The 12,961-nt window shown below is 59.2% G+C and overlaps 1 protein-coding gene across 2 annotated transcripts in view; it reads left to right on the top strand.

Annotated features, from left to right (window-relative positions):
- LOC125913085 (kazrin) overlaps window positions 1–12,961 on the top strand; it is a 75,798-nt gene that overhangs the window by 53,775 nt on the left and 9,062 nt on the right. For both annotated transcript variants that reach the window (XM_049618041.1, XM_049618042.1), the window contains exons 3-4: window positions 4,504–4,674; window positions 12,655–12,844. In XM_049618041.1, the coding sequence (XP_049473998.1) occupies window positions 4,504–4,674; window positions 12,655–12,844 (361 nt within the window). The remainder of the gene's footprint in view (window positions 1–4,503; window positions 4,675–12,654; window positions 12,845–12,961) is intronic.

Here is a 12,961-nt window from a genome sequence, read left to right as displayed (position 1 = left end):
CAGACACCAGCTTCCTTCTCTCCCCCCTCCCAGATACCAGCTTCCTCCCCTCCCCCCTCCCAGACACCAGCTTCCTCCCCTCCCCCCTCCCAGATACCAGCTTCCTCCCCTCCCCCTGTAGACACCAGCACCCTCACCTACCACTGCCTGCAGGCTGCCTTCTCTGCCCAGCAAGGGGTCTGGCTTCTCTAATCCCCGAACACACACACTCACTGCCCGTGTCACCTGTGGTCGCCTGAGGAGGCCTGCAATATGTCTGGCCCGGGCCTGGGCACGGAGAAGAAATGGGCACAGCCCCTAGTTGGGGGGCCTCCGTGCCCCCCCCCCCCCGGGCAGACAAGCCCAGACAGGACAGCCCAGCCAGTGTCAGTGAGGACTGTGGATTCTGGGTGGCCCGAATTCAGATCCCAGCCCCCTGTGGGCGTGCCCTTGGGCATCTCACCTAACCTTCGCAGCCTCAGACCTCCTGCAGCTGTGATGGAGACGCCATGCCGGGCACCCAGCACGGCATCTGGCTTCCAGTAAGTGCTCACTAAATACTCGCTAGGCGCCTTACTAATGATACCACAACAAAAGTGTGAAGAGAGAGCCTGGGCGACAGCAAGAAATTCTGCCTGCAGGGAGAGAGGCTCGTGAGGCTTCTCGGAGGAGGTGACCTAGGGGTGGGGCTCTGCGGGGTGCGTAGGAGTTTGGACAGACCCGAGTTATTTCCGCTGTTAACTGTTTACAGAGCAACCCAAGGCAGACCGCAGAGAAGAGGTCCCAGCTGCCCTCGTGAGCCATGGGTGCCGTGCTGAGCATTTCAGCGGCAGTGTGACCATCCTGGGGCTTAATAGCCAACATCTCTCCCGTCTTTCAGTGGGTCATTACATTTTAGAGACGCGCTTTTCCTTGAAAATAAAATCTCCACAGAGATCCACCTTCCGCCAGGTCCGTGCCGTGACTTTTTTTAAGTCGCAGGTACCTGGGGGCACCCCCCCCCCAAGTCCAGCCAGCAATGGGGGGGTAGGGTTGAAGCTGCTGAATAATCCGAAGCCAGCCACGGGCAGCCATAGATGGCCACAGCTCAGCACCGAGCGTCACTCTTACGGAATGGCAAGAGCCTTCGGATTCATTCAGAAAAAGGAATTTGGAAAACACTAATTAAAAGAAAACTTAGTGTCTTAACCCTCCTCGTGTGGACCAAGTTGTACTTCTAGCCTGTCAGTGGAAGAGCAACGTTGTGGTGGGTCTTTAATCGTTGTTGGGCACAACCCCATTTTACAGACGGGAGGACTGAGGCTATGAAGGGTCCAAGGACTGACCCAAAGCCACCTGTTTAGAGCTGGTTTGGAGAAGCTAAAACCACAAGTCCTGATTTTATTGTCTCTTCCAAGACCTTGCAACTGGTTAAAAAAAAAAAAAAAGTTGCATTTTATGCACAAAGTAAGTGTCCCCGTGAACAGGATTAACGGAACCTTTAGGTGCCCCGCCCTCCTTGGTCCTGCCACTTAGCCTGCCACGGCCCACCCAGCTCCTCCTGAGGACCCCTGCAGGCCTCACCTGGAGCAGGGGGCAGGACCCCAGTTCTCTGAGCTACTGGGGTCAGCACAGGCACAGGCTGCTGAGAAATGAGGGGTTTGGAGTCTGCCCAGAAAGTTCGCAGAAACGCAGCCTCCCAGAAAGTTGTGCCTGATGCTCGTGCCCCGTCACACGGTGCAGTTTGGAGGGCGATTTGGCACTCTCCGTAAATCCAGCCGAGGAGGTTCTCGCGGCAAGTCGGGCGGGCAGGCTGGGGGCCACGGGCCAGACACAGGGCCGTCTTGGGTAGTGAGGCCGTTGTCACAACGGGCCGCCTTCATCCCGCCCTCTTCACCTCCCCAGACAGGCCTTTGTCCCCTTGAAGCACCATTCTCACTGCACCCCTCCTCCTTCTGTCCAGTGAGCCTCACATGCCAGCAGAGGGACCCCACTCCCGCCTTGCCATCTGAGGCCCGACCACCCTGATCCCCGTGTGGTTCCAACGTCCCTGGCGGGTTTCCTTTCAGTTGCTTTCCTGCCTCAGTTACCGGCAAGGATCGAGATCTCCACCACACTCTCGGGGAGGTGGCGGGGGAGCTGTTCTACTTCTCTGGCCTCAGCTCGCTCATCTGTGAGACAGGGATGGTCATAGTTCCCCACCTCACGGGGGGGGGGGGGGGTTGTCAGGTTTAAATATAATTGCCTAAAACGCGGAGGCACCATGCTTGACGTGTGTCCAGAACATTCCGTGTCACTTGCGACTGAGCCCCGCCCTCCTGCTGCCAGGGAATGTGATCATGGGAGTGGGTGTCTGAGTCCTCACCAAGACGGAAAGCACCTGGAGGCCTTTCCCCCCCCCAGCCTGGAACCCTCAGTCTGCTCGCGACCAGGGCAGTCAGTGACTGCAAAGAGATGCGGAGACAAAAATGATCCCGGGGTCCTAGTGGACCTTCCTGATTCAAGAATGTTTTGTAAGCAGCCCCTCGTTACACCAGCCAGTTCGAAGGGACAGTCCTTAACCAGTTATTCATTTTCCACACGCTTCTATGATCGAGGCTTGTGGCTGGGTGCTGGGGGCAGATGCCCAGGACACAGCTCGGCCCGCAGGGGAGGAGCTCCCCGTCCGGGTGGGTGCCGGGGGCCATGCCTGTCACCTGTTTGCACCGACCCCACCTGAACCCAGCCCCACAGAGAAAGGACTGACCAGCAGTAGAATGCCTCCCTGCACGGAGACTCTTGCTTCCAGAACGTCAGACTACAGCTTCCCCTGTGACTGCGCGATACGCCGTCTGTGTCTTGCATTGCCAGTTTCTGCTGGGCGTCCCGTCACCCTAGGAGGCGGTATCACCACTGCCTCACAACTGAGGTGACCCAGGTTTGGGGAAGTTGAAGAACTCGGCCAGTGTTCTGCAGCCTGCAGGGGGCCGAGCTGAGAGTCCTACCCGGGCACCTGACCCTAAAGCAGGTGCCGGCGACCCGTCCTGGGAGGGATCGTCCCCCCACCCCCTCCTCCAGACTGCACTAGGAAGCGGCGGGGGGGGGCTGCCCACACCACGCCGAGGGCTGACACGTGGTGATGGCCTTTGTAGCTGTCCCAGCAGCCGGGACGCACGCAGTCATTTCTTCGGCAGCATCTGTCACCCGCTGCTGCTGGCCGGGCTGCCGTCCTGGGACCCGGGTACACGCCAGAAAACCGAAGTGGCACGTCCCTGCTCTCGCGGCGCATGCACGATGGCTTTTCTCTGTGAGCCCCGCGGATGCGGGGATTTTTTTTGGTCTGGCTCATGCCTGCCGACAGCATCCGTGAATGTGGATGGGTTGAATGACCAGTATCAGGCAGCAGGTTGGAGGGAGCCCAGGGCTACTCTCGGGTGAGTGGTCAGGGAGGGCCGCTCAGAGAGGACGGTCGAGCAGGGTCTGCCGTGCGCTCGCCCCGTGCTGAGCTCTCCGCGTGGATTGTCTCATTCAGTCCCCAGAACAACACCCTAAAGTACCTGGGGTATTATCTCCGCGGTAGAGACCAGGGCGCCCAGGCCGCCCAGGCCCGATAGTCATCGCGGCTCGTCCTTGCAGAGCCGGGATTTGACCCGGACTCTCTCTGTCCCCAGACCACAGGACATAGCTCCAGCTCCATGACAGCCCCAGAGAAGGGGACAGCCCTCGGCCTCCTTGGCTCTGGCCATCTGGAAGTCGGGCCTTCTGCGACAGGGCTGTTAAACAAGGCAGGATGTGCCCCAGGCCACACAGGGACCTTGAGCGTGGCTCCTGGTCTGGTGAATCAGAAGACCTTGCTGGGTGGGTGGGCGGGGCTCCGTGCTGGGACCCTTCTTCTCAGGAGGGGCACCTGGCCTTCTGACACCAGCTCTTGCCCTGGGAGGTCAGGCCCCCTGATTGTGTTCCCCGCCTGCTGGCTTTGCCCCTGCACAGCCCTTCCCTCTGCACCTCTGGCGGAGGATGGTGCTGCATCCAGACCCAGCAGCGAGCTGAGGGGTTCGGCCTGCTCCGTCATCGGCTGTGACCTCGTGAGGTGCTGCGGGACCCCGTGGCCGCCAGAGCACCCGGGCTGCAGGTGTCCCCTGGGCCCCTCCGTGCCTGGGACACACACGTTACCAAACAACGGAACAAAGCCCCGCACCCATTACTGACCCAGAGTTCCGTCAGACACCATGTATTTCCCACGTGTAAAGTCATTTGATCTTTATAACTTGAAACAAGTGGTGTCGACCCCCTGCCCCCATCTTAAAGACAGAGCAACGGAGACTTGACGAGGTCAGACGACTTAACCCGTCACGCTCATTTGCTCACGTCTTGTGGAAACGCTGTTCACTGAGCATCTACTAACGGATTGTCTGTGTCCAGTCCCCCCGCTAATCTGTGGCTCAGCCAGAGCGCCTCCCCTCCCCTTCCTCTGGTCCAGGGGTCAGGGCCCCCCTCTGGGTGTCTGTGGGCCGAGAGGCGGTCCCGCAGCCCCGCCGTAACTCCCCTGGCGCTCCGTCCCCACAGGAGAGTGAGGACGCCGTCAAAGCCCTGGCTAAGGAGAAGGACCTGCTGGAGCGTGAGAAGTGGGAGCTTCGGCGCCAAGCCAAGGAGGCCACGGACCACGCCACGGCGCTGCGCTCCCAGCTGGACCTCAAGGACAACCGGATGAAGGAGCTGGAGGCTGAGCTGGCCATGGTGAGACCCCCCCCCCCCCGCCCCACGCAGCCGGGGCACCCACGACGTGCCGTGGGGGACAGGGCACGCGGACAGGGTGGGCGGAGGAGAGGGTGCGGCTGGGCGCGGGGTCTGCTGTCTGCTCAGGTTGACCGCTGAGCCCGGACCACAGCCTCTCCTCCACCTGCAGGGATGAAATCCACCACACTCCCAGGCCACTGTCAGCAAAGAAACCAAGCCCGTCTTGATTTAAAATACACATATTTAGGGGCGCCTGGGTGGCTCAGTCAGTTAAGCGTCCAAATTGAGCTCAGGTCATGATCTCACAGTCCGCGAGTTCGAGCCCCGCGTCCGGGCTCTGTGCGGACAGCTCAGAGCCTGGAGCCTGCTTGGGATTCTGTGTCTCCCTCTCTCTGCCTTTCCCCCACTCACACTCTGTTTTTCTCTCTCTCTCTCTCTCAAAAATAAAAACATAAAGAATATTCTAAAATACACGTATTTGTTTAGGAAAACATTTGCTTTGGGAGGAAATGCACCAAAAAATTAAGAGTGGTTATTTTCTGGGTAGTAGGATTGTAAGAGATTTTAGTTCCTTTGTTTCCCCTCCTGTTTACATCTCTAGTGAAAAATGTGTTACTGGGGTTGTCAAGGAAAAAAATGTTATTCTTTTTCTATTCCAAAACAAACCTTCAAAGTACTTCCAAACTCTGTGTTTTCCATGGAGGTGACCAGCCTGCATGTGGGGACAGAGCACCCAGGTGGTATGTCCGGGCCTGGTGGGAGGGGTCCAGAGCCCTGGAGTCCTGTTCTGCCTGCCCCTGCGTGACCTGGGGCCACTCACTGAACTTCTTTGGGCTTCCGCGCCCTTTATCTTGTATCAGAATGGGGGAGACGGTCTTTACTTCACCCTGCCCTCCCAGGAGGTGGCTGGGGGAAGCCCAGGGATCCCATGACTTAAGTAAGGGGCCCTTGAAACCACCAGGGTCTCAATGTGATCGTGGCTGGAAGGAGACTATGCAAAGTGCTCATGAGGGGTGGGGAGGCCCACGCAGCTCGTAGAACTCAGGGTTCTCCCTCAGAGCTCTGACACTGACCAACCATGTGCTGATGGCCATGGGTTCTGGGCTTGAATCCAGCTGTGTGACCTTGGGCAGGATCCTTCACCTCTTGGGGCTTGTTTCGAGTCTAAGTAGGGATAATGGCATATACCCCACGGGGCCTTTATGAAGGTTTCAGTTAAATAATGCAGGGGAAGCATTTAGTACGTGCCCGTACACAGTGATGATACGGTGACACAAAGGTTCTCTACGATCACTTCCTTCAGGATCGTGGGCCGCACCCGTGGCAGGTCAGGACCCTTGGGCCCCTCCTGGGTCTCCTGTCCAATGCTGACCCCTAGTGGTGAGAACTGCCCAGGCCAGAACAAGGTGCAGCCGCCAGGTCCCCTCTGGGGAGGGCTTTTCCCAGCCCTGAGGTCCCCGGTGCTAAGCCTTTCCCGCTTCAGACCTAGGAAGTGGGTGCAGGGGGAAGCAAGGTTCCCATCCTCCCGGGTCTTCCCAGTGCCCCGTGGGTGGACAGCTGTGTCTTCCTTGCCTCAGAGCACTGGCCTCAAGCATTCTGGGTGTTTCTGGGACTTTCCAGGAGTGGGAACCCAACCACCTCTGTTTCCGCTCTCCCCATGCCCAGACTGGTCAACCTGCTTCCGTTCCGGCCACCAAAACTCAGGTTCTGGCCGCCCCCTCTGGCAGGCATCGCACCCCTCTGCTAAGTGTGAATCGTTACGGGGAGTGTTTGCAGCTCCTTATACCATCAGCGGGGCCCGTGTCTGCCTAGGGCTCGGCCGCAAAGCGGGGGGCTCTGCGGAGAAGCGTGAGAGCCCCAGCTCTGTCGGGGTGCCCGGGAGACTGGAGGTCTCCTCCGCGGAGCACCATCCAGAGAAGCTCATGTTGGCCAGCGTGCGCCCCACTGCACTGCTGCCCAGGCCGGGACCGGAGGGAGGGCGCCACCCCTGTGCGCGTGCCTTACGTCCTCGGGTGCGGGCAACGGGAAGCAGCCTGGCTGGTTTGGCACAGGGGATGCACCGGAGGGCCAGGCTTAGAGACGGCTCGCAGAATGGGACGCCCGGGTGGCTCGGTCCGTTACGCGTCAGACTCTTGATTTCGGCTCAGGGCACGATCTCACGGTCCGTGGGACTGAACCCCACGCCGGACTCTGCGCACACAGCGCGGGGCCTGCTGGGGATTCGCTCCCTCCTCCTCTCTCGGCCCCTCCCCGCTCCTCAAAATAAACATTTTTTAAAAAAGAAAGAAATGGCTGGCCGAAGCCAAGGCAGCCGCAGAGGTGGGGAAGCCAGGGTTCCAGACGGAGTGGGTCTGCTCAGCGGCCCCCCCCGCCCCCCCGGGGAGCAGGAACCCGAACCCTTTGTCCTTTGAATTTCACCTCCGTTTTTTTGTAAGTGTGAAAATGGCCCATCTTGGGTCACGGCGGTTACCACTCACCTGGGGGTCCTGGCTGTGGCCGCTGGTGATGAGTAATTTCTCAAGTGACCCTGAGGTGCCCCCGAGGAGAAGGGAGCTGAGCTGGTCAATTCCCACCCGCCCATCGTGCCGTGACACGAGAACCGTGGGAAGCGGCCTGGTGCCCGGTGAGAACGAGCGGGCCCCGTTCTAGCTTAGGCACCGTCCCCTCCCCGGTCTCCACACACCTTGCGTAGCTGCTTGACCTGAGTAAGAAAGAGCCAAAGGCTTTGGCTTCCCAAGAAGCAAAGCCCCCTCGCTGTTTGCTGACGGCAGCACCCACGCTCCCCCTCGGCCGCCTGCCCTTCGGGTGGACGTCTTCCCGATGACGACTTCCGGCCCAGCCAGACATTCCCGCATGTGGCGTGGCTTCACCTCTGTGGCCGCATTGGCTTTGTGGCACCACCCCGTGGGGAGAATGCGTGTATTTTTTAATATGTTGTTTTACTGAGATGTCACATCCCGTGAAACTCAGCCTTGCAAGATGTACAGTTCGGTGGATTTTAGAACGTTCACAGAGCTGTGCGACCGTCACCAAACAATTCGGTTCTAGAACAGTTTGCACCCCCCCCCACCCCAAAAGGGAAACCAGTATCCATCGGCCGTCACCCCTCACGTTCTTGTGGTGCCCGCTTTAGGGACGTGGAAGCGGGCTCGGAGGGCGAGAGGCTCACCCAGAGCTGCCCAGCGGGTTGAGAGGCAGAGCTGGGAGTCGGGGAGGCCCCGAGCTTCGTGACGTGGAGGCTTCGGCTCCGTTTGCGGGGCCTCTGTAGGGACATCCGGCTGCTGGCCTGAAGGGGCCCCTCCCCCACCAACCCTCGCATGTCCCTCGGGCCCTCCTCGCTGGCCTCTGTCACACGGAGGGGGAGGGAGACGGGCCTGCCAGCGCCCGAGAGCACACGCTTCCCCCAAGGGCAGGCTAGTCCTGCCCCCCAGGACCTTGGTTCGTGTTGACCTAGTTTCCTATCAGCGCTGTCTTTCCAGAACAGGAGGCTTTTTTATGTTCACTATACAGTCGGTCAACGGGGCTTCTCACCCTCAGCACTGTTGACATTTGGGGCCGGTCCGTCTTCGTTGTGAGGCCTTCCTGTGCCCTGGAGGATGGCCACCAGCTTCCCTGGCTTCCACCTGCTAGATGCCTTGGGCACCTCCCACCTGTGACCACCAGAAGTCTCCGGACATTTCCCAGGGTTCCCTGGGGGAGGTGGGGGTGGGTCTTGCCCCCGTGGAGAGCCAGCCTTCTGTAAAGTTGGACGTTTCTCAAGCGTCGGGCGTGGGATGGTCTAATCTTAGCATCTCTCTTAGCCGTTCCGTTCTAACGGAGTCCCCGTTGGGTCCCGCCATGTTCGGGCTGTGTGACCCCTGACAAGGGACTTAACCTCTCTGAATCTCAGTTTGCCCACGTGTGAAGTCAGGGCTACGAGGCCTTCCGCCTGGGGAGGGGGGGGATTGTGAGGTGACGGTGAGCCAGGGCAGGTGTGCACCGGTGCTCAGTGAGGGTCACTTACTGACTGGTGTTGGGCACCTAGACCCATTTCAGGTTCCGTTCCACTGGCCAGTCACCGTGTGACCTCAGGAGTCACTCTTAACCTGCCTGGGCCTCAGTTTCCTCATCTGTGAAAATGGCAGGCGCCACAGACCCAGGCGAGAGTCGGGTGCGGTGCAGTGAGGGTGGGGGAGAGGCGGGGTCAGGCGGCAGGGGGATGCCGGGAATGGCCCGAGTCTCCATTCCTTTTCTGGCGGCCGTGCTCCGGGTTGGCGCTGTTTCTGCCCTCGCTCCCAAGAAACCCGCCTGCCGCAGGCACCACCCCCTGGCCCTGGGCCATTGCCGTCTGGGAGCAGCGGGCCAGACCTCACAACCTGCTGGTGTTTTCTTGGAGGATCCCCCCCAGCAGCCTTTGGCCAGCAGAGACGTTCCCTGGACAAGCAGGAATCCCTCGGAAAGCTAACGAAGGGTTCCGCCGAGCCGTGCTCCCGGCATCCCTCGGGGGCCCGGGCTTACTGTCCAACATGGAATACCTCCTGGCTGCCGGTCAGCAGACCCCCCAGCCGGTCAGGCGCCTTCATCAGCCCCGATCCAGAGGGAGGCCCCGGGCAGGGTCCTGCCACCCCCTGGATCTTATCGGCCCGTCTTAGGGCATAAATGATCCCACCAACCTCGATCACTGCTTCTTATGGAACATGGCAGTGGTGCAGCTGGCGTCCTGGGCCTTCATTGGACTTAGTTCACGCCTGACTCCTACTTGTGAGGTGGAAGATGTTTCAGGATTTAAGTCACTAACCTTTATTGAGTATTTTTATCTTAGGCCGGGGCTCTGCATCGCAACTGTGTTATCCCCATCTGACAGAGTGGGGCATGAAGGCACAGAGCGGTGAGGGACCTCGCCCAGGATCCCCCCCCCCACCCCCCACCAGGAAGTGGCACAGCCGGGCTCAAACCCAGGCAGTCGGGTTTCCGAGCCCAGACTCCAAAGGCCCCTCGTCCCACAACTCCAGGGGGCGCTACTTACATGGCAGTGATCTTCCTCTGCCCCCCGTCTTACTGGGGAGGACCCCGAAGCTGAGGGAGGTGGAGGAACTTGCTGAAGGTCACACAGCAAGTTAAACAGTAGAAGTGGAGTTTGAACCCAGTTCTCACTCGTGTCATAACAGGGTGTTTGAGCCAATGTCCAGTAGCTTGAAACTTCGGGTGCAGAGTGCTCAGGAGAGGGTAAAGGCCCAGAGAGAAGAGGGAGTCAGAGCTCAGGGGGAGCTCCCAGCATTAACTTGCATTTAGCGGAAGCGGTCAGCCCGAGAAGTGCTGTGTAGACTGCCGCGGGGAGCGGATCCCGTGTGCACACATGACTGTATCTTAGACTTTACGCGCTGCTTTTTGTAGGTCTTGTCTCTGCCACAAGTGGGCCATTTGTAAGAGGTCCCTGTGCTTCAGAACTCAGGGGTACCACCGCCCCACCCTGCAGGACCAAGCACAGGGGACCTCCCAGTTGTCAGGTAGCAGCGATGTCGAGCTGCCTGCTGAGTTAGAAGTGCCTCTCCCAGGCCTAGATGGAGACGAAGCCCCACCTGGGAGAAGAAAGCCAGGAGGGGACAGAGAGGGCATCTTGCCTTGGGTTCTCCCGTGCTTCCCGCCTACGTGCCCGTGAATGTTTGCGAGAAGGCCGAGCTGGGGGTTAATTAGCATGATGGCAGATTGACCTGGGGCTCGTGTCTCCACCCCGGGTCCACCTTCCAGGCAGCCGAGATGGATGGGGCCCGGAGGAAGCAGGGAGCAGGGCAGCTTAGCACGTGGAGTGGTGCCCGGGATGGTGGGCCAGGAGGCCAGATGCACATGACCCAGAGGGACAGGAGATGTGTTCCCAGCTGAAGTGCCCTGGCGGCCAGGAAATGAGGGTCTCCATGGTGCTGGGTGGCCGCAAGCCTGGGGCAGCTCGGAGATACACGCCGCTTGCCCCTTCCTTCAGCAGAAGGATCGGTCTGTTGTTCTTGCGGTAAGTTAACACAGCGGATTCCCTGAGCCATCAGCCTGGACACGGCAGGGCCTGCTTCCGTCTATGCTGCGGACTTTTACTGATCGCTGCATGTGCCCTGCCCCGAGCGAGGTGCTGTGCATTTCATGGTGACCAGGCACACCCCATCCTCTGCTTCGTGCACCCGGAGTCTGCATTCCTTGTGTGGTTATTTTCCTTGCCGCTGAGGAGCGTGGGTGCCGTGGAAACCCCAGGGCTCAGGGCCAGGCTCCCAGGCTTGGGACCCGACTTGAACATTGTACTTGCTGTGCATTCTTGAAGAAGTCACTTCTCTCAGCTTCCAGTTTCCCCTCTGTCAAGCACAAATAATCTTACCCTCCCTGCCTGAAGCCCAGGGCTGTCGTGCTGAGCACATTATAGCTTTCTGGCTTGGGGGACGGGGCTGACACCTTCAACTCAGCCTCCCTCTGCCGTGGAAGGGGGGTGATCTCGTAGACTTGGGGTGTCCTTGCTCTGGGGTTTTCATTTTACAGGTGGGGAAGCCGAGGCTCAGAGAAGGCAGTGACTTCGTTCTTAACTTTTTTTTTTTAATGCTTATTTTTGAGAGAGACAGAGAGTGCAAGCAGAGGAGGGGCAGAGAGGGAGGGAGACACAGAATCCGAAGCAGGCTCCAGGCTCCGAGCTGTCAGCACACAGCCTGATGCGGGGCTCGAACTTGTGAACTGCAAGATTATGCCCTGAGCCGAAGCCGGACACTTAACCAACTGAGCCACCCAGGCGCCCTGGCAGTGATTTTAAACATAGCTGGTCAACGGGATAAGGGTATATCAGGTTTTAGGCCAACGACGATCCATTTCTCTGTTTGGAATCTGTTTCCCAAGAGCTCCTGCTCTGCCAGGAAGCGTCTGGGACCTCGGGCAAGGTATAGAACATTCTGGAGCTAGGACAGATAAGATTTTTTTTTTTTTTTAATTTTTTTTTCAACGTTTTTTATTTATTTTTGGGACAGAGAGAGACAGAGCATGAACGGGGGAGGGGCAGAGAGAGAGGGAGACACAGAATCGGAAACAGGCTCCAGGCTCCGAGCCATCAGCCCAGAGCCTGACGCGGGGCTCGAACTCACGGACCGCGAGATCGTGACCTGGCTGAAGTCGGACGCTTAACCGACTGCGCCACCCAGGCGCCCCAAGATTTTTAAATTTTACCCGTGTTCGTATCAAGGTCAAAGCCAGCACTCACGGTGACTCTGTTATCTGTAGCAACGTCCCGGGTTGTCAGGTTCACTGGAGAGCTCGGTTCAAGACCCTTGGGCCCCTGCCTGTGTCCCCGCTCGACCCTGGCATGATCTTGGGGAACCAGTTGAGAAAGAGAAAGAGACTGTGGTGAAAAGAATATGCATTAACGCATGGCTCATTATGTGCCCATTTTCTCCCCCAAGTAATGTGAGATCACTTCAGTAAAACCCCACCTGCGTGGCAGGGAGATCACCCAAGGCTGAGAGATGTTGGACTATCCCTCCTGCCCTAAGCAGCCCCAGACTTGTTCCTGGGCTTCCTCCTGTGATCCTGGGAGCCAGGTTGAGGGTTTGCTCTGTCCCCTGCCTGCACTGCACAGCACCTTGTAAAGGGGAGCTCGTGGGCTGAATTTGGGAGGAGTTAGGGTGGTCAGGCAAAGCACCCATTTTCCTCCAATCTCATTCAAATCCCCGCTGGTCCTTAGAGAACTCGAAAGAATGGGTGATAAGTGTCTCCTTGGACCCCCTCTCTTCTGCCTCCTTGGTCTCCCTCTCTCGCGTCCCCTTGGTCTCCCTTTGTGTTAGCAGGAACCAAGGGGCAACCCCAAAGTGAGGCCTGCGGTGAAGGTGTTAGACTCTGACGGGCCATGCCATTCAGAGTCACAGCTGCCCAGGTACCGAGGGCGGATCCATGGCTTTCTCACCGCGGTGGGTCTTGGCCGAGCGACAGGCCGGGAGATCCCCTCGATCCCATTTTCTCTGTGTCTCCCGGCTCTCTCTCCAGGCCAAGCAGTCCTTAGCTACGCTGACCAAGGACGTCCCCAAGCGGCATTCCCTCGCCATGCCGGGCGAGACGGTGCTCAACGGCAACCAGGAGTGGGTGGTGCAGGCGGACCTCCCGCTGACCGCGGCCATCCGGCAGAGCCAGCAGACCCTCTACCACTCTCATCCCCCGCACCCTGCAGACCGGCAAGGTGAGTCCTGCCCCCGGCCTGGCCCAGCCCTGGCTGCCGCGGCTTCTTAGGAGGCTCCTGACCTTCCCAGGGCGGGGCAGGCAGCCTCTCCGTTCACACTGTAGCTGCGTGGGGGGG

This window comes from Panthera uncia (genome assembly GCF_023721935.1).
Source record: "Panthera uncia isolate 11264 chromosome C1 unlocalized genomic scaffold, Puncia_PCG_1.0 HiC_scaffold_4, whole genome shotgun sequence".
Lineage (NCBI taxonomy): Eukaryota > Metazoa > Chordata > Mammalia > Carnivora > Felidae > Panthera > Panthera uncia.
This window is presented reverse-complemented; position numbering and strand designations above follow the sequence as displayed.